Source organism: Bos grunniens, chromosome 28, assembly GCF_055505025.1.
Source record: "Bos grunniens cultivar Pamir isolate PY7600 chromosome 28, Bosgru_T2T1.0, whole genome shotgun sequence".
In the NCBI taxonomy this organism is placed as follows: domain Eukaryota; kingdom Metazoa; phylum Chordata; class Mammalia; order Artiodactyla; family Bovidae; genus Bos; species Bos grunniens.
This window is the reverse complement of record NC_141192.1, coordinates 18,242,666-18,261,694: the sequence shown is the minus strand read 5'-3', so window position 1 is coordinate 18,261,694 and position 19,029 is coordinate 18,242,666. Positions and strand designations below refer to the sequence as shown.

General features: G+C 55.9%; 2 protein-coding genes across 5 annotated transcripts in view; one reads left to right on the top strand and one right to left on the bottom strand.

The window, feature by feature from the left end:
• CDH23 (cadherin related 23) overlaps positions 1–12,411 on the top strand; it is a 439,149-nt gene extending 426,738 nt beyond the window's left edge. For 3 of the 4 annotated variants that reach the window (XM_086382172.1, XM_086382174.1, XM_086382175.1), the window contains 17 exons: positions 1,511–1,688; positions 1,825–2,036; positions 4,150–4,341; positions 4,512–4,625; positions 5,282–5,411; positions 5,510–5,761; positions 5,841–6,002; positions 7,443–7,699; positions 8,039–8,136; positions 8,546–8,666; positions 8,750–8,829; positions 8,961–9,001; positions 9,152–9,212; positions 9,691–9,820; positions 9,948–10,070; positions 10,445–10,549; positions 11,357–12,411. In XM_086382172.1, coding sequence (XP_086238298.1) covers positions 1,511–1,688; positions 1,825–2,036; positions 4,150–4,341; positions 4,512–4,625; positions 5,282–5,411; positions 5,510–5,761; positions 5,841–6,002; positions 7,443–7,699; positions 8,039–8,136; positions 8,546–8,666; positions 8,750–8,829; positions 8,961–9,001; positions 9,152–9,212; positions 9,691–9,820; positions 9,948–10,070; positions 10,445–10,549; positions 11,357–11,683 — 2,583 coding nt within the window. In that variant the 3' untranslated portion in view covers positions 11,684–12,411. The remainder of the gene's footprint in view (positions 1–1,510; positions 1,689–1,824; positions 2,037–4,149; positions 4,342–4,511; positions 4,626–5,281; positions 5,412–5,509; positions 5,762–5,840; positions 6,003–7,442; positions 7,700–8,038; positions 8,137–8,545; positions 8,667–8,749; positions 8,830–8,960; positions 9,002–9,151; positions 9,213–9,690; positions 9,821–9,947; positions 10,071–10,444; positions 10,550–11,356) is intronic. The other variant, XM_086382173.1, reaches the window with a different exon arrangement.
• A 253-nt stretch (positions 12,412–12,664) lies between these two features.
• PSAP (prosaposin) overlaps positions 12,665–19,029 on the bottom strand; it is a 33,284-nt gene continuing 26,919 nt past the window's right edge. The window contains exons 8-14 of the mRNA XM_086382185.1: positions 17,869–18,000; positions 16,267–16,362; positions 15,754–15,940; positions 15,510–15,667; positions 15,110–15,190; positions 14,712–14,819; positions 12,665–13,732 (exon numbers count right to left, since the gene is read on the bottom strand). Of these exons, the coding sequence (XP_086238311.1) occupies positions 13,697–13,732; positions 14,712–14,819; positions 15,110–15,190; positions 15,510–15,667; positions 15,754–15,940; positions 16,267–16,362; positions 17,869–18,000 (798 nt within the window). The 3' untranslated portion in view covers positions 12,665–13,696. The remainder of the gene's footprint in view (positions 13,733–14,711; positions 14,820–15,109; positions 15,191–15,509; positions 15,668–15,753; positions 15,941–16,266; positions 16,363–17,868; positions 18,001–19,029) is intronic.

The following is a 19,029-nucleotide window of genomic DNA, read 5'->3' as shown; positions in this document are numbered from 1 at the left end:
AGAGCCCTACTAAGGCAGCTAAACATACATGCAAGTAAGAGTCAGTTTCTCAGTCATTTCCAACTCTCTGATCCCATGGACTGTAGCCTGCCAAGCTCCTCTATCCATGGGATTCTCCAGGCAACAATACTGGAGTGGGTTGCCATTTCCTCCTCCAGGGGATCTTCTGACCCAGAAATGAAACCCAGGTCTCCTGCATTGCAGACAAATTCGTTACCATCTGAGCCATTAGGGAAGCCCACACATACCTGGGTGTAAACCAGATAAAGCCTGGGCTCTACATGGCCCAGTGTCTCCATGGTGTCCCATTGAAAGAAACACAGTCCAGCAACCAAACATAATTATAAAGCATTTATATTTATTTAATGTCTCAGAGAACATGAATGAGGAATCGAATTCATAACCCCATTCCCAGGCCAGGTCTAGCATCCACACAGTTGCTCTGGGGAGGCCAGCATCCCACCTTCGCTCTGTCCCCATTTCGATCCAGAGTCCTCCTCAAGACTCTGCTTTCTTTTCTTTTTCTCTGTTCTTTCTGGCCTTTCCAGTCCTGTCTTTCTGTATTCAGCTCTTCCACTTCTCAGTAGTAACCTAACCATCCAAAGAAAAGTCTCCTGAAAGGTGGGGAGATAAGAAGCTGGGTTGGCAAAGAAAAATTCTCCTTAGCAGATAGGGGGCAGGGCTGGAGCACTCACACAACCTGTCGTTCTCGCCTGTCACTTAGGCAGGCGCTGTGGTGGGGAGAACACAGTATGTGCAGTCAGGAGTCTACACTAGCTGAGCGCACTGCGTGTAACCTCTCTGAGCCTCTGCTGTCAGCAATGCAGGGAAAGGGAGGCAGGGACAGCCCTGGGGAGGCCTTCCTCCCAGAGGGGCGCTGAGTCAAGGAGACGGGAGGTAGAAAAGTACTCTGTGCACTGAAAGAGGTTCTTGGTGTCAAGGCTGTGAAGAGCTCTGATACAGATGCAGTCAGGCAGAGCCACAGCAGCCAGGGGGGAAAAAAAGGCCTCCTGGTGTAGCTAGAGGACCTGCCCTGGGCTGTGGGGTCAGCAGACAGAGCCAAGTCCCAGGCCAGACACAAACACCAGGCAAGAGGGGCCCTCAGGAGTGTAGGCGGCACAGTCCCGCATTAAGGTCCAGAGATCAGAGGCAGATGTGTGGGGCCACTGTAGGAAGGGACGAAGGACAGAGTAGAAGGTGGGTGGGCAGGGGTCCCCGCTGCAGGACCCAGACACCAGACCACCTGGTAACCACAGTGCCAGCTGCTGAGCATTTATTCAGGCCAGGCACTGCGCATTCACCGTCACAGGTGCGCCTCACAAGCCCTGAGAGGTAAGATCTTCTTGTCCCCAATATACACGTAAGAAAACCAAGGCTCAAGGGCTTAAGGAAATACTTTGAGGTCAGACTGAACAGTGGGCACTGTCCACCCCAGCTTACTCTTGTCTCACCGGGTCACCTGAAGCAGACCCCACTACGCTCCTGACCTTTGACCACAACCCCCCTCCAGGTGGTGATCCAGGTGCTAGACATCAACGACTGCCGGCCACAGTTCTCCAAGCTCCAGTTCAGCACGAGCGTGTACGAGAATGAGCCAGCAGGCACCTCTGTCATCACCATGATGGCCACCGACCAGGACGAGGGCTCCAATGCGGAGTTGGCCTACTCACTTGAGGGCCCTGGCATGGGTACGTAGCCTGCTCCCCGCTCCCAGGATGCTTTAGGGGCTGCAGCCCCAGGCCAGGTAGAAGGTCGGGGGTGGAGGAGGGATGGGAAGGGTATCTCAGCCAGACCCATGCCCTGCTCTCCTACCCCACCTGCCAGAGGCCTTCCACGTGGACATAGACTCGGGCCTGGTGACCACAAAGCGGCCACTGCAGTCCTACGAGAGGTTCAGCCTGACCGTAGTGGCCACAGATGGCGGGCAGCCCCCGCTCTGGGGCACCACCATGCTCCTGGTGGAGGTTATCGACGTCAATGACAACCGCCCCGTCTTTGTGCGCCCACCCAATGGCACTGTCCTCCACATCAGAGAGGTACTGCTGTCCCCGGGGCCTCCTGCCACCTGCACCCCTTCCTGGATCCAGTCTACTTCTGTATTCTGCAGTCATTCTGCAGCCTGAGGCCGAAGGGGCCCCCACTGCAAAAGTAGGGAAACTGAGGCCAGAGTAGGGAGCCAGCCAGCTCAGTGCCACACAGGGCAGAGCTGAACAGCGGTTAGTAAGAAGGGCTGTGCCAGCCAAAGCTCTTGGACCCACATCTGACTCTCTCACTTACCAGCCAGATGACCTTGAGCAAGTGACTTCTCTGAGTCTTTTTTTTTTCCGTCTGCAAAGTGGGACTAATAATAGTAGGTGTCCCATCTCTCGCTCCTAAATGTCTGCCAAGGACAGTTTCCCCACAGGCCACTTCCCCCATACTTGTCTCAAAATAAACACGCAGCCCCTCCTGTCTGTCTCTTGTTCCTGCTGATACTAGTGTTTGAGACAGCCTGGGACCTGAGGATGATCATCAAAATAAGAAACAAGGGGAAGTGGCTGAGTGTCTGTTTCCAATTCTTCTTTCATGCCTTATTCTCAAATGTCTTATAAAGATAGGGAAGGACTCCTGCCCTCCCCCTCCTTCTTCTCAGCACCAAAGCCCAAAATGCTGCTTGAAAGAATACTTGGGGTGTCTCCCACTTGTTCTTTTCTCCCGAAATGAAAATGAGCCAGTGGGCTCAGCATCTCTCCACATCTCAGAATGTTAGTGTTAAGTCCTCGCTGTCACTCTGTTTCATTTGAGGCCCCACACGATGAATTTCTCCCAGAGCTGAGCTCTAGAAAACACTACACCTTTACCTTGTGATTTTTTTTTAACCTGTGTCTACTGCAGTGATACAGTGACCCTCTTTTCTTTGTTCACTAGAGAGCTCAGAGTGGTCAGCCCACCTTGATTGATGTACATGTTCGTGTACACACCTTCCCTCCTATCCCTCTGTTTCCATCTTCCTGCCAATCATTTTTTTCTCTATTCTGATTTTTTTAACCCATTCACCCTTATTATAGTTTATACATTCTTGTCCACTGCCTCAAATCTTCTTTACAGAATGAGGCAGCGTATAAATTAATAATAATCTAGTTCTTTGTAACTTCCCTGGTGGCTCGGACGGTAAAGAATCCGCCTGCAATGCAGGAGATCCAGGTTCGATCCCTGGGTGCGGAAGATCCCCTGGAGAAGGAAATGGCAACCCACTCCAGTATTCTTGCCTAGAAAATCCCATGGACAGAGGAGCCTGGTGGACTACAGTTCATGGACTCACGAAGAGTCAGACACAACTGAGCGACTAAGCATGGTTCTTTTCCACACCAAAGGGCCCCTTTTACTAAGTTTGGTTTTTTTTCCCTTCAAGGGGTCCATATTTGAAAGATTCATGTTTCTCGAACAACCAGCATTTGTTAAGTAATTACCTCTGTCATCCCACTTTCAATCTATTAGAGGTAACTGCCAGTTGGAGTTTCTGATTGTCGTGATCAATGAGATAGTGAAATCGTGCTGAGCTGATGCTTTTTTAACTGAAAGCCAAAATCTTGTTCTTTTTCTTGTGCCCTTGGCAACCTTTTCATGGGCCAATGTTGATGTCTGTTAGGTTTTTTGATAGCTCAGACTTAAGGGACTTGGGAGCCTGAGGGTCGGAGAAGAGAAGTGGCCAGGTCACAGAGTGAATTAGTAACAGACTTGAACCCAAATGTCTAATCTCTAGCCACCAAATCACCCTCCCTGCATGCCCTCCCCATTTTCAGGGACCCCATTGCATGGATGTGTTCTTTGGGGATACCTAGAGCTCCTGTGATTGGGGTAGTAGGCCTAGAAACAGAGGGTGGTTCTCAGGGTCTTCTAAACCTCAGCATGCAGTGGGATGGAGGGATGGGATAGCCCTGGAAGGGCGGTCACCCCAAGTCTGGAACATGGTGGATCCAAGGCTGGACTGTCCGTAGGCAGTGGCCTTGGCTGGGGTTGGGGGTGAAGGAACATTCTAGCAAGTGCTCAGACTCCAGGAGAGTCCAGCTAAGCAGACAGGCATTTCCTAGGAATGCTGAAAGGTGGCAAGGATGTTCTGCTCTGGTAGCTGGGATTCTCTCAGGATGCCTCTTTCTGTACCCCCTGCAGGAGATCCCACTGCGTTCCAACGTGTACGAGGTCTACGCCACGGACAAGGATGAGGGCCTCAATGGGGCCGTGCGCTACAGCTTCCTGAAGACGACAGGCAACCGGGACTGGGAGTACTTCACCATCGACCCAATCAGCGGCCTCATCCAGACCGCGCAGCGCCTGGACCGGGAGAAGCAGGCAGTGTACAGCGTAAGGGGGCGGGGCCCGGGGCGGGGGCGGGGCCGGCCGAGAAAGAGACTTTCTTATGGGCGCAGGACCGCTAGTCCCCACCTAGAATGTCTGCGAGGGTAGTGACTTGTCCTCCGGGGATGCCTGCCTGGGGCCCTTCGTCCGCTCTGACGGCACTTCTCCTCCCCCAGCTCATCCTGGTGGCCAGTGACTTGGGCCAGCCGGTGCCTTATGAGACCATGCAGCCGCTGCAGGTGGCTCTGGAGGACATCGACGACAACGAACCCCTCTTCGTGAGGCCGCCAGTGAGCCTACCCCTCCCCTGTGCCGGTCACACCACACACTGTCCACACTGTGCTGTAGACACACGTGGACACTTGGAAACTGCCCGGCACTTCACAGAACAAATATTGTCTGAACAGCTACTATGTCAAGGCACTACCCAGCAGTCAAAATGCAGACAGAAATGCCTGACTCCTGGAGCTGACGTTCCCGTGTCTGCATACACGCTCACAAAAGGAGCCTGAAAGTCAGTTCTGCTCTAGTGAGCTGGGGCTGAGCCTCTTCGTGTGGACTCAGACTCTCTAACTTGGCAGTTTTCTCATCTTGTGTGCACACAGGGCGTGATGTTTCCTGGAGACTCCATGTATGTGTGTGTGTGAGAGTGTGTATGTGTGCACATGCAGCCCCCCTTGTTCAAACACCCATCAGGTCCTAGGAGACCTTGGAGAATGTGCCCAGCCAGCCCTGCCCTCCTGGAGGAAGTCGTGGGTGACACTCCCTCAGGGCAGAGCAGGGGTCTCTCCAGCCCAACGCTTGCTCCCTTAAGGTTACAGCAGTTTCTCTAGGCCTGGGCAGGAAATTCCCTCAGCACCCACGAAGGCACTGCCCAGTGCCCTCTGGCAGGAGCAGAGGCTCAGGCCTTCCCTTGGCGTCCCATGACCTCCCTCTCCCTCTGCAGAAAGGCAGCCCCCAGTACCAGTTGCTGACGGTGCCCGAGCACTCACCACGTGGCACCCTTGTGGGCAATGTGACAGGCGCTGTGGATGCAGACGAGGGCTCCAACGCCATCGTGTACTACTTCATTGCAGGTGGGGCCTGGCAGGGTGGTGCCTCCCTACGCTGGGGCTGGAAATGACCCACATGTGCCCCCTCCCGGCCCCTCATGCTGTGCCACGGTCCCCTTCAGTCGGCAATGAAGAGAAGAACTTCCAGCTGCAGCCCGACGGGCGTCTGCTGGTGCTGAGGGACCTGGACAGGGAGCGCGAAGCTGTCTTCTCCTTCATCGTCAAGGCCTCAAGCAATCGCAGCTGGACACCTCCCCGCAGGCCCTCCCCAGCCCTTGACCTGGTCACTGACCTCACTCTGCAGGAAGTGCGTGTCGTGCTGGAGGACATCAACGATCAGCCGCCACGCTTCACCAAGGCTGAGTACACTGCAGGTGCAGGGACCAGAGCCTGGGCCTGGGGTGTGGGGTGGCCTCTCCTCTGCCACTTACACTCGTCTGCCTATTCCTGCAGGAGTGGCCACCGACGCCAAAGTGGGCTCAGAGTTGATCCAAGTGCTGGCCCTGGACGCAGACATTGGCAACAACAGCCTTGTCTTCTATAGCATCCTGGCCATCCACTACTTCCAGGCCCTGGCCAATGACTCTGAGGACGTGGGCCAGGTCTTCACAATGGGTAGGGGCTCCAGCCACTTCATGGAGTATAGGTCTGGACGAAATAGGGTCTATGGGGGTCCCACAAGGTATAGGTGGCCAGTCAGCCACATCAGTCCTTCTGTTGACCCATCCGGCCATCCACCTATCCATCTCTGTATCTACCCACCCACTTTCTTCTCTTCTTCCCATCTCCTCATCCATCCATCCGTCCACCCATGCGTCCATTCATTCATCTGCCCATCCATCTCCCCATTCTCCTTTCCATATATCCTCCTCTTTCCACTTGTGCATCTCACCCTCCCCTGTGTCAGGCATTGTACTAGGTAGGCACTGGGGAGCCAGAATTCAAAAAGCACACTTCACCCTAAAAGTATGCATGGTTGCTTGTGCATCTGCCTGTGTGGAGAGCTGAGCATCTCTGGGTTAGGTTCTAGAAGGTGTCCCAGTGGGTGTCCCAATCTAACCTCCAGCCACTTCCCTGCCCTTCACTGCCCACAGCAATCAATTCAGGTTCTTTGGCCTGGCTTTCTAGACCTATCAGCTCTTCCTTCTAATCCCGCTTGCTGGTTCCACAGCCCTTATTTTACCCTTACAGGCATGGGTCCCACTCAGGCTGAACTACTCACTATTCCTTCAGCCTGCTTCACACCATCCTCCCCGGGCCTTGGATCCCTTTGTGTTCACTTCCTGTAACACCATCCTGACCTTCATCTCCGCCTTCAGAATGCTCCCCTCACCACCCTCTAAAGTCTGGTTCACGTGCCGCCACCTCCAGCCACACCACCAGACAACCATCGCTTTGTCCTCCAACTTCCCACTGCTCTTAAACTAATAAGCAGCTTGCTACAGGTCACAAAGCTACAAAGTGGCGGATGTTGAACCCAGATCTAAATCTCTGAATCCAGTCTTTTAAGAGAAGACTGTGCCATACCACCGCCGGTCATCTCTCTGCTGTGGTTGTGAAATTCCAAGGCGCATGTGTTACATGTGAGAAACAGACACGGGGGGTGCTCAGAAGTGCTCCGCAGCCTCCCAGCATGGGATGGCAGGGTCCAGCTTGTCATCCTTGGGCCAGTGCAGCCCAAGTTGTATTTTTAGTATGCCACATGTTTAAATAAAACTTAGAATTCTCTAGTGGAGAAGGCGAAGGCACCCCACTCCAGTACTCTTGCCTGGAAAATCCCATGGACAGAGGGGCTTGGTGGGCTGCAGTCCATGGGGTCACTAGGAGTCGGACACGACTGAGCGACTTCGCTTTATTTTTTCACTTTCATGCATTGGAGAAGGAAATGGCAACCCGCTCCAGTGTTCTTGCCTGGAGAATCCCAGGGACGGGGGAGCCTGGTGGGCTGCCATCTTTGGGGTCGCACAGAGTCGGACACGACTGAAGCGACTTAGCAGCAGCAGCAGCAGCAGAATTCTCTAGAGAAAGTGCACCAGCCATGGGCTCTCCCTGCAGGGAGTGTGGATGGCATCCTGCGCACCTTCGACCTCTTCATGGCCTACAGCCCTGGTTACTTTGTGGTGGACATCATGGCCCGGGACCTGGCTGGCCACAATGACACAGCTGTCATCGGCATCTATATCCTGAGGGACGACCAGCGGGTCAAGATTGTCATTAACGAGATCCCCGACCGCGTGCGTGGCTTTGAGGAGGAGTTCATCCGCCTACTGTCCAACATCACCGGTGCTATCGTCAACACCGATGACGTTCAGGTACCCTGAGGAACCTGCCCTGGGTCTAGGGGCACTGGAGCAAGAAGAGGGGCCAGGACAGGGACAGAGCAGTGCAGAGATCGGGGTGCATGAAAGGGATCAGTCACTTCTTAGCTGCCTGAGCATGGTCCTTCCAGGTCTCTGGGCGTCAGTTTCCTCCTCTATAAAATGGGGCTGATAACTGTCGCCCAGTGCAGTTCAGTGGTCAGCCTTGAAGTTGACCCTTGGTGGGCATTCAGTAGTGCTGGGGTTTTGGCAGGGCAGGAGGGGCTGCTGGAAGAGGCCTGCCCCTCCCACGCCTTGTCCTGCCACGCCTCCCATGATGCCCTTCTCACCCAGTTCCACGTGGACAAGAAGGGCCGGGTGAACTTCGCACAGACAGAGCTGCTCATCCACGTGGTGAACCGCGACACCAACCGCATCCTGGATGTGGACCGGTGGGTGTGCATCTGTGCTCAGCTGTCTGTCTGTCTGCCCCCTGCCCTGGAGTTGGGTCTGTCAGCCTTCCCTGACCCTGGAGTTGGGGAGCAGGGTAACACCATCATGGCTGCTGTAATGGGGGGCTCTCACCCAGGGGTGGGCAGGGCAGGTAGAGAGAAGGTGTGTGAACAGAGAGATCTACCCTGAGCCTTACTCTTCCCATGCGTGAAATGGGACTATTACAGCAATTGTGAGGATCAAATAGGATCTTATGCGAAGGGATGGTGAAGCTGTAAGATACAAGGTTATCTGAGCTGAGGGGGCCTGAACCTCACAAGGCTTGGTGGGGGGGTGAATTTGGGGGCAGACTGGCCTGAGTGGGACGAGCTCTTGAGGAATGGCTGAGGCCTCTGCCCCCTCGCCCAGGGTGATCCAGATGATCGACGAAAACAAGGAGCAACTGAGGAATCTGTTCCGGAACTACAATGTCCTGGACGTGCAGCCCGCCATCTCTGTCCGCCCGCCCGATGACATGTCCGCCCTGCAGGTACCCCTGGTGACACCCACCCCCCCAGGCCCCGTGCTGCCCTGGGTGCTCCCACCCACTCAGGCCCGGCCCTGCTCCCCTAGATGGCGATCATTGTCCTGGCCATTCTCCTCTTCCTGGCTGCCATGCTCTTCATCCTCATGAACTGGTACTACAGGACCGTGTGAGTGACCCCTACTGCCCTGCCCTGAGACAGGCTGACTGCGGACAGTCATGGAGGCAGGCAGGGCCATTAGGCCCTAAGGTGCCAGTCCAGCCCCAGCCTCCTTCACCAGCCCCTCTGCTTCTTTCTAGACACAAGAGGAAGCTCAAAGCCATCGTGGCTGGCTCCGCAGGTAAGACAGGGCTGTGATGGGTGGGGAGATGGGAGGGGCCCCTGAGGCCCTAGAGTGACCACCAGGGCCTCACAGGGCTGGCTCAGGCCCAGCTCCCCAGCCCCAGCAGGGTGTACCCCTCTACCCCACACCCCAACCCTTCTCCTACAGGGAATCGTGGCTTCATTGACATCATGGACATGCCCAACACCAACAAGTATTCCTTCGATGGGTGAGTGGGGTCCCTGAACCCTGCTGGGTGCACTGTGGGAGACACACCCTGGACCAAGCTGGGGTAAAGTCCCTACTGCCTCTCAGGCCCTGAGGGCATCATGGACTGGCTGAAACCTGGGGTGTGGGTGCCCCCTGCTGGCCCAAACACCCTCTCTCCACCCTGACTTGGGCTCCCCAACCTGATTGGGCTGCAAGTTCCAGGGAGACATCGGTTTTGGGCACCAGGTGCAAGGGGCGGCCTCCGCACCAAAGCTGATCCAGATGGGGATTTGTCCTGGTTCTTGTGGGATCTTTGAGGGGAGGATCACCCACAGGTGCCACAGGCAAGGGGCGTTTTTTACCACCCTCAACCCCCAGTCCTGTGCCAGGTACGGCCAAAGAAACAGTGGGGGCCCGTTTCCCTCAAAGGCATCAGAAGTGTCTGTCCACTCCAGCCTTCCTTTCTCAGCCTTCCCCCAACCCCACTCCATCTGCAGGGCCAACCCTGTGTGGCTGGATCCTTTCTGCCGAAACCTGGAGCTGGCTGCCCAGGCTGAGCACGAGGATGACCTGCCGGAGAACCTGAGTGAGGTCGCTGACCTGTGGAACAGCCCCACCCGCACCCATGTGAGCCTGGGCCAGAGCGGGCGGGGACAGCCATGCGGGACATGCACGTGTGTACACGTGTGTGCCTGTGTGTACACGTGTGTGCGCGCCGTCCGCCTCTGCTCCAGCCAACACCTCCTCTCCCCAGGGAACTTTCGGGCGTGAACCAGCAGCGGTCAAGCCTGACGATGACCGGTACCTGCGGGCTGCTATCCAGGAGTATGATAACATTGCCAAGCTGGGCCAGATCATCCGGGAGGGGCCCATCAAGGTGAGTTGTCCTGGCAGGCTCCTGCACCCAGACCCCTGGCTGGGCTTGGACTTACTCCAGAGGATGCAGGGACAGGGGAGGGTCCTGGGAAACAGCTTCCTCCACCTCTAGGGCCTCAGCTAGACCTGCCCTCTGGGGGGCCAGAACAGAGAGTGGCCCTGGGCTGATGAGCTGCTTCAGCCTGAGTGGCCTCAAGGCCAGGACTCCGGCGACATGGGTCTGGCTGGCCGCTGTCAGCAGGCTCTGCTCCCACCCTCTACCCTAGGATCAGATGCCCAGAGTCACCTTCCATTACCCTCACCTGTTAGGGGAGAGTGGGGGGTGGGGCAGGAAGGGGAGGGCCTTGGTGGGGGTTAACCCTCTCCCTCCCCCAGGGCTCGCTGCTGAAGGTGGTCCTGGAGGATTACCTGCGGCTCAAAAAGCTCTTTGCACAGCGGATGGTGCAAAAAGCCTCCTCCAGCCACTCCTCCATCTCCGAGGTAGCGGGTGGGCCGGGAGCTGTGTGCTGTGCCCCAGCCCTGGGGGTGCTCTCTCCCTCTCCCTCTCTCATCCTCCTCCGAGTCTCTGAGATGCAGCCGGGACCCAGGACTGCAGTGGGTGGAGGTCCAGAGAGTCAGTTGGGCTCTGCTCTCTGGACTCTGCAGTGGGCTTTCTCAGGGATGGGTGGGTGCTGAGGCAGTGTTTCTCAGAACTGAGAAACCCCCAAGAAGGTATCTCTGAGAGATCATGTCATTTTTAGAAACTGACTGCAGTGCCGCGTCAATCACTTTAAACAGTCAGACTTTATCTAAAAAATTCAGATCTCCAGCTGGGCCAATATTCCCCACTGCCATAGATGAAAACTGAAAAGCTCCACACAGGACAGAAGCACCATTCTTGAGACTCTGCTCGACCTTATCAGTCCCCTCCAGCTTCCACTGTGGACACTTCCCACCTGCCACAGTGAGAGCTGATCCTGCTTGAGGCCAGCCCGGTAGCAAGTCCAGGTTCCACAGTTGCAGTCACGGGATCTTCGTAGATCTCAGAGTGAATACAGGAACTTACACAGATTCTCATAGGAACCCCATGCTCTGCAGAAACACACCTGTAGCACCAGACGTATCTATGGTTCTCCTTTGTACCCAGTTTGAGCAACACGGTCATAGGCTGCGCAGGCTTCTGAGACACAAGCCCAGGGTTCCTTGTGTGCAGTAAGGAGAAAACAAGCCCGTAGCAGGTGGGACTCTGGGGCCATTGACCTGCGCAGGGGCAGGCCCTGAGCATGTGGGGGTCCTGGCCTCTTGCAGCTGATCCAGACCGAGCTGGAAGAGGAGCCAGGGGAGCGCAGCCCCGGCCAGGGCAGCCTGCGTTTCTGCCACAGGCCGCCTACCGAGCTCAGAGGGCCAGACGGGATCCATGTGATGCACGGGAGCACGGGCACGCTGCTGGCCACTGACCTCAACAGCCTGCCCGAGGATGACCAGAAGGGCCTGGGCCGCTCGCTGGAGACGCTGACAACGGCCGAGGCCAGCGCCTTTGAGCGCAACGCCCGCACAGAGTCTGCCAAATCCACACCCCTGCATAAGCTTCGCGACGTGATCATGGAGAGCCCCCTGGAGATCACGGAGCTGTGACTCGATGGGGGGAGCCCACCTGGTATGAGCAGCCCAGCCCCTCCAGGCGCCAGAGCAGGGGCAGGACCTCCGGGGTGCGGGCCCCTCCGGGGGCAGCTCTGGGCACACAACCTGGGGCTGGCCCAGCAACAGGGCCTGCCTCAGCTGCCCAGATTCCACTTCTGCCAGACGCTCATTCAGCATCTGATCTCTACCTTCATAAAATGTTATTTTTCTAAGAAAACCAAACAAATGGTAAGCATCTAGGGACGAGGTAAGGAGGGTCACCGAGACTCCAGGAGTCTGAGGTCCAACTCAGCCCAGGCTGAGCTGAAAGAGGCCAAGCCGGCCCTGTCCCCCCAACCCTAGCCCACTGCATGGGAGCCCAGGGCAGGCATGCCCGGCCTGGCCTTGACTCTTGGACTCCAGCTCAAGCCCCAGCACATTTCTGCCACAGCCCTGACTGGACATGCAGGTTGGGCAGTGAGTCCTTCCTGTCTCGCCACACGGACACAGTCAATGTCAGCAAAGAGCACCCGCTCCATTTCACTGGCTTCCCAGACGTTCCCGGCTCAGAGAGAGAAAACGACTGATGTTCCCTTGGGTTCTGAATGTAGAATGTTCGTGTGTATCCCCCTTTTAAACTAAGTTATTCCCTCAATATTTTACCCTTGGTTTTGTTCACTTGGTACGCACTGAACGTCTCTGGAATGGTCTGAATTTTAAAAAGAAAAGCAACTCATAAGGAACCAGCATGTTACTCTGGTAAACTTACCTGTGGGGCTGGGCTGGGGCAGGGGGGCGGTGGGGGTGAGCACGGGCCAGAGCTGGACCCATCTTCGGGGGCACTCCCTGACCACTGGCTGCCACGGAGAACGAGAGATGGGACTTCATTCCTGTGGCCAAACGGGGCCTGAGGACTGCTGGGCACTTACAGCTCACAGCCTCAAGAGCCCTTCAGAAGCCAAACTCTTCTGGCTGAGGTATCACACACACTCAGGCTGTGGTTGACAGACTTTATTGTTAAATCACAGAAATTCTAGTGCAAAACAAACCAAAAAATCATTAAGTTCATTTAATAGCAACCGCATGTCTTGCTCTCTCCTGGCAACCGGAAGTGGAACAGAAGCAGCCAAACGGGAGAGAAGGCAGGGCGGCAGCCGAGGCCCTGGGATGGCACACCCAGCAGACCTTTTCTACCTGGAAGCCAGAGGCTTAGGAGCTTGCCATCCACATTTATTGGCAGGTCAAAAAGAACATCTACAAGAGGGGGTCGGAGGGGAGGGGCCGTCCTGCCCAAAGCGGTGCTGGCGCTGGGCACCAGGGTGGGCACGAGCAGGCAGGAGGCGCCACGAGGGCCCACACACACACACACAGGCAGCCACAGGCCCTCCACAGAGAGCTAGCAGGGCGCGTTCAGCTGAACTGGTTTTTTCCCCTCCCACCCAGAACCACAGAACTCCAAAACCACATCCATCAGGAAAGACAAGAAAGCCGAACTGAAGGTTGACCCAGGGGTAGCGAGCCCCGTCCCCTCCCAGCTCTGTTACAGTGAGAACCGCATTGTTTAAAAAGCCTCATTATTCTAAGTCTCCCATCTGTCATATAAAACTGCCTTTGTTTTGCAGTCAGCAGGCCACAAAAGGGGATGGTGACTCTACTCCTTCGTTAGAGCAGGCAGAGGCCCCAGCACCCAAAGCCCAGCCAGGAGGACGGACCACCTCCGTCCGGAGGCTCCGGCTCACGTCCCAGCCAGAGCCCCCTCTCCTCCACATAACCACACGCAGGGACAGACTCGGGACAGACTCAGAAGACCTCCAGTGTACGCATGTCGGCATCTGTCTAGCAGAGAAAGGGACACCAAAGCAACGACGTCAGCATGCCACTGACAGCAACGCCACAAAGAGGGGGAGAAGAAAGGGACTGAGGGAGAGGGGGTCCTATTTCTATAACAAAGTCAACAGATCTGTGTTCGTTCCCCCAGACACACGAGCAGGAAAAGACGCTGCAGCTTCTCCAGGATGGAACGTGCCTCTAGTTCCACACGTGACGCTTGCAGTGCTCGACGGCCTGACAGGAGAGAAGGGACAGTTTAGTCTGCAGGTGACACACTCCACCGCTAGCCCCTTAGCACGAGCCTGCACCCAGAAAGAGGACCCGACACCCTGGCCCAGATCAGCCGGAGGGCACACATGCTGAAAACCCAGGCCATTATCTCCCTTAAACCCAGGCATAGTATGTGGTGGGGTTCTAAGACTCGTAAGGCAAGAGTCCAGAGCAGTGGGTGAACAGCGCCCCTGCAGGTAGGGCCAGGACCCCTCCCTCTGATTGTAGAGAGGGCCCCAAGGCAAAACTCCTCAGCTAACACTCAGCTGCTCATACCAGCTCAGAACTGGCCCAAGTACCCAGGAAAGCGGGGGATCCCACTCCACCATGGACTGTGCTGCAGGGCAGGGTACTGGGGCAAAGGGCTTGAGGTGGGGGGGCCTCACACCCTCAACACTGGCTCACTGAAAGAATCCCCACAGAGAGATTTGCGCAGAAGAGAAAGTTGTGCAAAGAAACACCAGGTAACAGAAGTTGAGACACACGTCTCCACCCAGGAAAGCAGCACAGGTCACCCAGGAGTGGCCGCCCAGCTGGGAGCCAGCGCCCAGGGTGGCTCAAGAAGAGCTCTGCCAGGCCCTGGTGAAGAACCAGGCCAGGCTCCAGTCAGGGCAAGAGGGAGCCAAGGGACAAGAGGCCTTGTGCAAGAATCCAACAGGCCTTGTGCAATCCCTCGGGTGACTGACTTCCTATGAACCTGACCCTGTCACAAGTGAACCAAAAGCAGAAGCAAGAAAGCAGGAGCAAAGTACACTGGAGAACATCCCCTGCCACCCAGCACCCCTGAGACGAGAGCGCAGGGAGCCCTGCTTTTGCTGGTGACCACACGCCCCCATCCTAACCCGAAGACAAAGAGAGCTGAGCCTCCCTCTCCTCGGCGTCACACACTCCGCCAGAGCACAGGCATGGGCCTGGCAGGCGGGCCCACAGAGCAGTCACTCACGTTGCACAGGGCTGCCGACTCCATGTTCTGGCACCAGTAGCTCGGGCCCCAGACACACTTCTCAGCTCCCAAAAGCGGCTTGTGGGCTGCTGGGCAGGCTCCAATCTTCTATATGGTCAAGAGGAGCAGAAAGTATTAGGTCTGCTCACCTAACCCCTTTTCAAAACTGAGATTATCAGCTGCTAGAAGCAGCTAGAATCAGAGCTCTAATAAGCACTTTCCCAAAAAGGCAAGGTTGCTCGGTAAAGTGGTGGGGCCTGGAAGCCTGGTTCTCTCACACACTGTCCCCAGACTCTGCCTCCAGCCCCAGATCTGAGAGGAACCCTTCCAGGGTCCACACAGCACTCCCCTGCCAGGCGGCACGGCCCAGGAAACTACCAGCCTAGCACACGGCTTACCAAGCACACGAAGGAAGGGTCCATCACCTCCACCAGGATTTCTATCAGCACTGGCTCATACTCCGTCACAAACTGGTCACACTGTCAGAGAAACAGCAGCGTGGTCTGGGTGAGTGCAAGCAGAGCGCGGGCAGACAAGGCGGGTGCTCGACAGGCTCTTCTGCCAGAACTCCTGGCCCTGCCAGCCTCCCTGCCCAGGTGAACTACCGACCCACACCTGCTCATTTTCCTCCCGGTGGCTCCACTGGGGCCAACAGGGCACCTCTAAGAAAATTCCAGTGGACTCCACGCCAGAGGCAGAAATGGCAAACTTCACCCAGAGGCACAGTCGATGAGTGCCCAGCGCCTACACTCCCCGAGCAGGTGCTGACATTTGGGCCGAAAGCAGCCCACGGCATACCTGCTTCTGGTACTGGTCCGGCAGGAAGCTGCAGCCTTTCTCGAGGGCAGCCAGGATCTGCTCCTTGGTGCTGTTCTTCTCCAGGTTCCGGTCCAAATAGCCCACCAGCTTCTTGCACACCTCGCAGAAGCCACCGTCCTTCCTTGGCATCACACGGACTACACGAGAGAGCCCAGGCTCAGAGGCGGCGAGGCCCCGCCTCACCCAGGAGGGGCCAGCCAGCCCCAACCACCCCGGAGCTCACCCGTCGCTGCCGGCAGCCCCCGGCTGGAGCAGAGGTGGAGCATGCTGCACACAAGCTCGGGGCTCGCCTCGTCCAGAAGGATAGACAGGATGGAGCTGCCGTAGGTGTCCACCACCTCCTGGCACTGCTCAGCTAAGGATGTGGGCAGCTTCGAGCACACTTTGTCCAGCGCATGAAGTATTTCTTCCTGAGACACGAGAGAGGCTCAGTGAGAAGATGGGAGGCCACATGGGGGTGAAGAGACTCTGAAAATGCTGATGGGACCAGGAAACCAGCCAACAAGCAAGGTGCTGTCCCCCAAAGGTTAGAGCTCAGAGCAGGGCAGGTGCCTCCTCCAGCCCCAGCCCAGAGGGACCTGCTGGTGGGGAGTGGGTGTTCCAACCTCCAGGCTGCTGTCCCTCACCCGCCAGGGCCAAGCCCAGGTCTTCTGCTGGTCCTCCCACGAGGCCGTTCTGGCTCCAGGGCCAGGAGAGCTGTCCCTCTGCCACGGCAGACGCCCCCAGATCCACGTACCTCCGTCCTGTTGTTGTCAATCAGCTTGGCCACCTCCTTCACCACAAACTCGCACACCTCGCAGTAAATGTCAGCCTTTGCAGGGGCTGGGTCCTTCTGTTAAAAGGGCAGGAGAAGAACACTGCCACCAAGAGCCTCCCCTCGCCCCCTGGTCCTGCTCCTCTAAAAGGGGGCCGAGGCCAGGATGGGCTAGCGTCGCCCAGAAGCCACTTTCTGCTGCTTTCCAAACAGGGCGGGGCTTCTTCCTCGTGTCTGAGCCCTGGGCCCTGCGATTCCTGTACAGTGGGAAACCTGGCCCTTTCCCTAATGCTCCACCTCCCGCCCAAAACGAGGACGAGAAGCAGTAACTGTCCCCCAACCCTAGAGAGCTGTCCATTCAACATCTGTTTGGTTCCAGTCACCTCATCATTCAGCATTCATTCTGGGGAGATGAAGGAGGCAGTAGAACAGAGGACCCAGTATTTTACTATTTAGAAGACAGTTTTAAACCCATCTGAGATCGTCTCCTGACTTTCAAGTCTCAGCACCTGAGATTGCTTTTCTAGAGCCTATCTTTGATAAAACAATGCTGAACAGAACTTTCCATGACAACCTTCTCTAGTTGTACCATCCAGTACAGCAGCCACTGGCCATGTGTGTCTACAGAGCACCTGAAATGTGGCCAGCGTAACCAAGGAACTGAATTTTGTTTTTAATTTTAAGTACCACACACGTCTAAGAGTACAAGCTATACTTCTCCACTTTGGCCACTAATGCAGTCAGCGAGATGGGCCACAGCCTCTGAGCATATGGACTGGGCAGGAGCGGGAAGGGCAGTCAGACACCTAACCCATGCGTGGTCCACACAGGGCATATGCTGAGAAGCTTGCAGGAAGAAACAAGACCACTAAAGGTCAAGCAACACTAACATGGAAAGTTCCAGAACAAGAAGTGCACATGCGTGCCAGGTGGTGAGACACCGCACGCCTGGGTGCTCCTTGAACACAAGGGTGGTTCTGTTCACTGCTGACGAACTACTGTAGGCCTCAATCTCTAGAACACTACCTCACCCATAAGAAGTGCTGCTGCTGCTGCTAAGTCGCTTCAGTCGTGTCCGACTCTGCGACCCCAGAGACGGCAGCCCACCAGGCTCCCCCGTCCCTGGGATTCTCCAGGCAAGAACACTGAACAGAAGTCAATTATCGAAGGAAGGAGATCTTTACCAAGTGGAGGGTGCTCAGGAAACAACACAACACAAGCAGCAGCACCCAGAGACGCTCCTGCACAAACCCTGGGAGTGTTCTGGGAACATCGAGCTGGGACCCTGGCTACAGTGTGACGAAGGATGCGGGAGCGGCCACAGAAAGCGCATCAGGAAGATCTGGCTGGAGCCAGGCACTGGAAAGTGGCCTTGAAAGGTGTGTTAAAAACGCAGACTTGATCCCATGAGCACTAGGGAACGTAACTCGGGAAAGAAACATATGACAACGAGGGTGCTGCTTAGTTTAGGGGAATGCTGTAAACTAATGGTCCCCAACTCAAGTAACCTTAGAAACCGAGCAGGGAGCCACAGGCGTGTGTGCTGTGCAGGGCGGGCCATCATAAACCAGTGGCACCGGCTACCTTGATGGGCTCCACCAGCTCCAGGGCGGGGATGACATTCTCTGAGACCACCTCAGCAGGCACCAGGGTCTTCATGGGCATCTCCTTCACCTCGTCACAGAAGCCGGCCAGCACACAGATCTCCTTGGGTTGCTGAAAAGAGCACAGAAGCAGCTGTTAAGAAGCAGGCACGCATTCCCCCCACACACCGTCCCACGCTCTACACACAAAGGTCACGGTGCCGGAGGAACATCCTAGACCCAGTGTCAAAGCTTGGTCAGGCGAAGACTCATGTTAAATCTAAGGGGCTTGTGCAAATACACATGTACCGAGGAGGCCATGCAAAGCTTTGAAGGGAGATCAGCAACCAAGGTCGCTCCAGCCAGGGAGCACCCACAGAAGCACGACCCCTGGCACCTTTCACCGGCAAGCGAATCCTCTCCAAGGCCACCTGGCCTGTTCTAGAACCTGTTTTCCTGTTAAGCTGGCTTGCTCTCAGGAGGAAGTAAGCTATATGTTCTTTCTGGAGGAAGAACCAAGCATGCCCATGACCTAACTAAGCCCCAGGTGTTACAAATAAAACCATACCGGATCTTTCGGTGGCAGGACCATTAAAAATGATGCATTACGGGGAAACACTGACTTTTTATAAAATCACAGCCTGTGTTCATAATGGCACACACACAGCACACACCAAAGCCCAGTCTCCCCAAGTGATGAAGCTGTTCAAGTCAGAAGATCCACAGATTGATCCCCTTCCCCTCCAGACACCAAACCACAGAGAACTAGAGTCTGGACAACACCTTAACCATTTCACTATGAAGGTGGCCAAAAGCAAGTGAAGTATACACACTGGGTATACTTTGTAAACAAACGCGCTCAGCAGCTTGCTCTGGCCCGACGGCATCTGCCTCCCACCACCAAACCATAAAGCAGCGAGAAGAGGATTGTAGAAACAAGCCCTATTAATGGGAGAGAGCGAGCCCACTGCCATGGCTCATGGTATCCTATCTCTGACAGGCTTTAAGAATGGGGAAAAAAAATCAGAGAAGGGTTGGAGACAGAGCAAGCTTTTTAGAAAAAAGACCAAGATCAGGAGGTATGGATGCTTTGTCTCTGACCAGTTTTGCTATACTAACTCCTCGAGGACGCCTATGTGAAAATTCAGATATTTCAACCAAG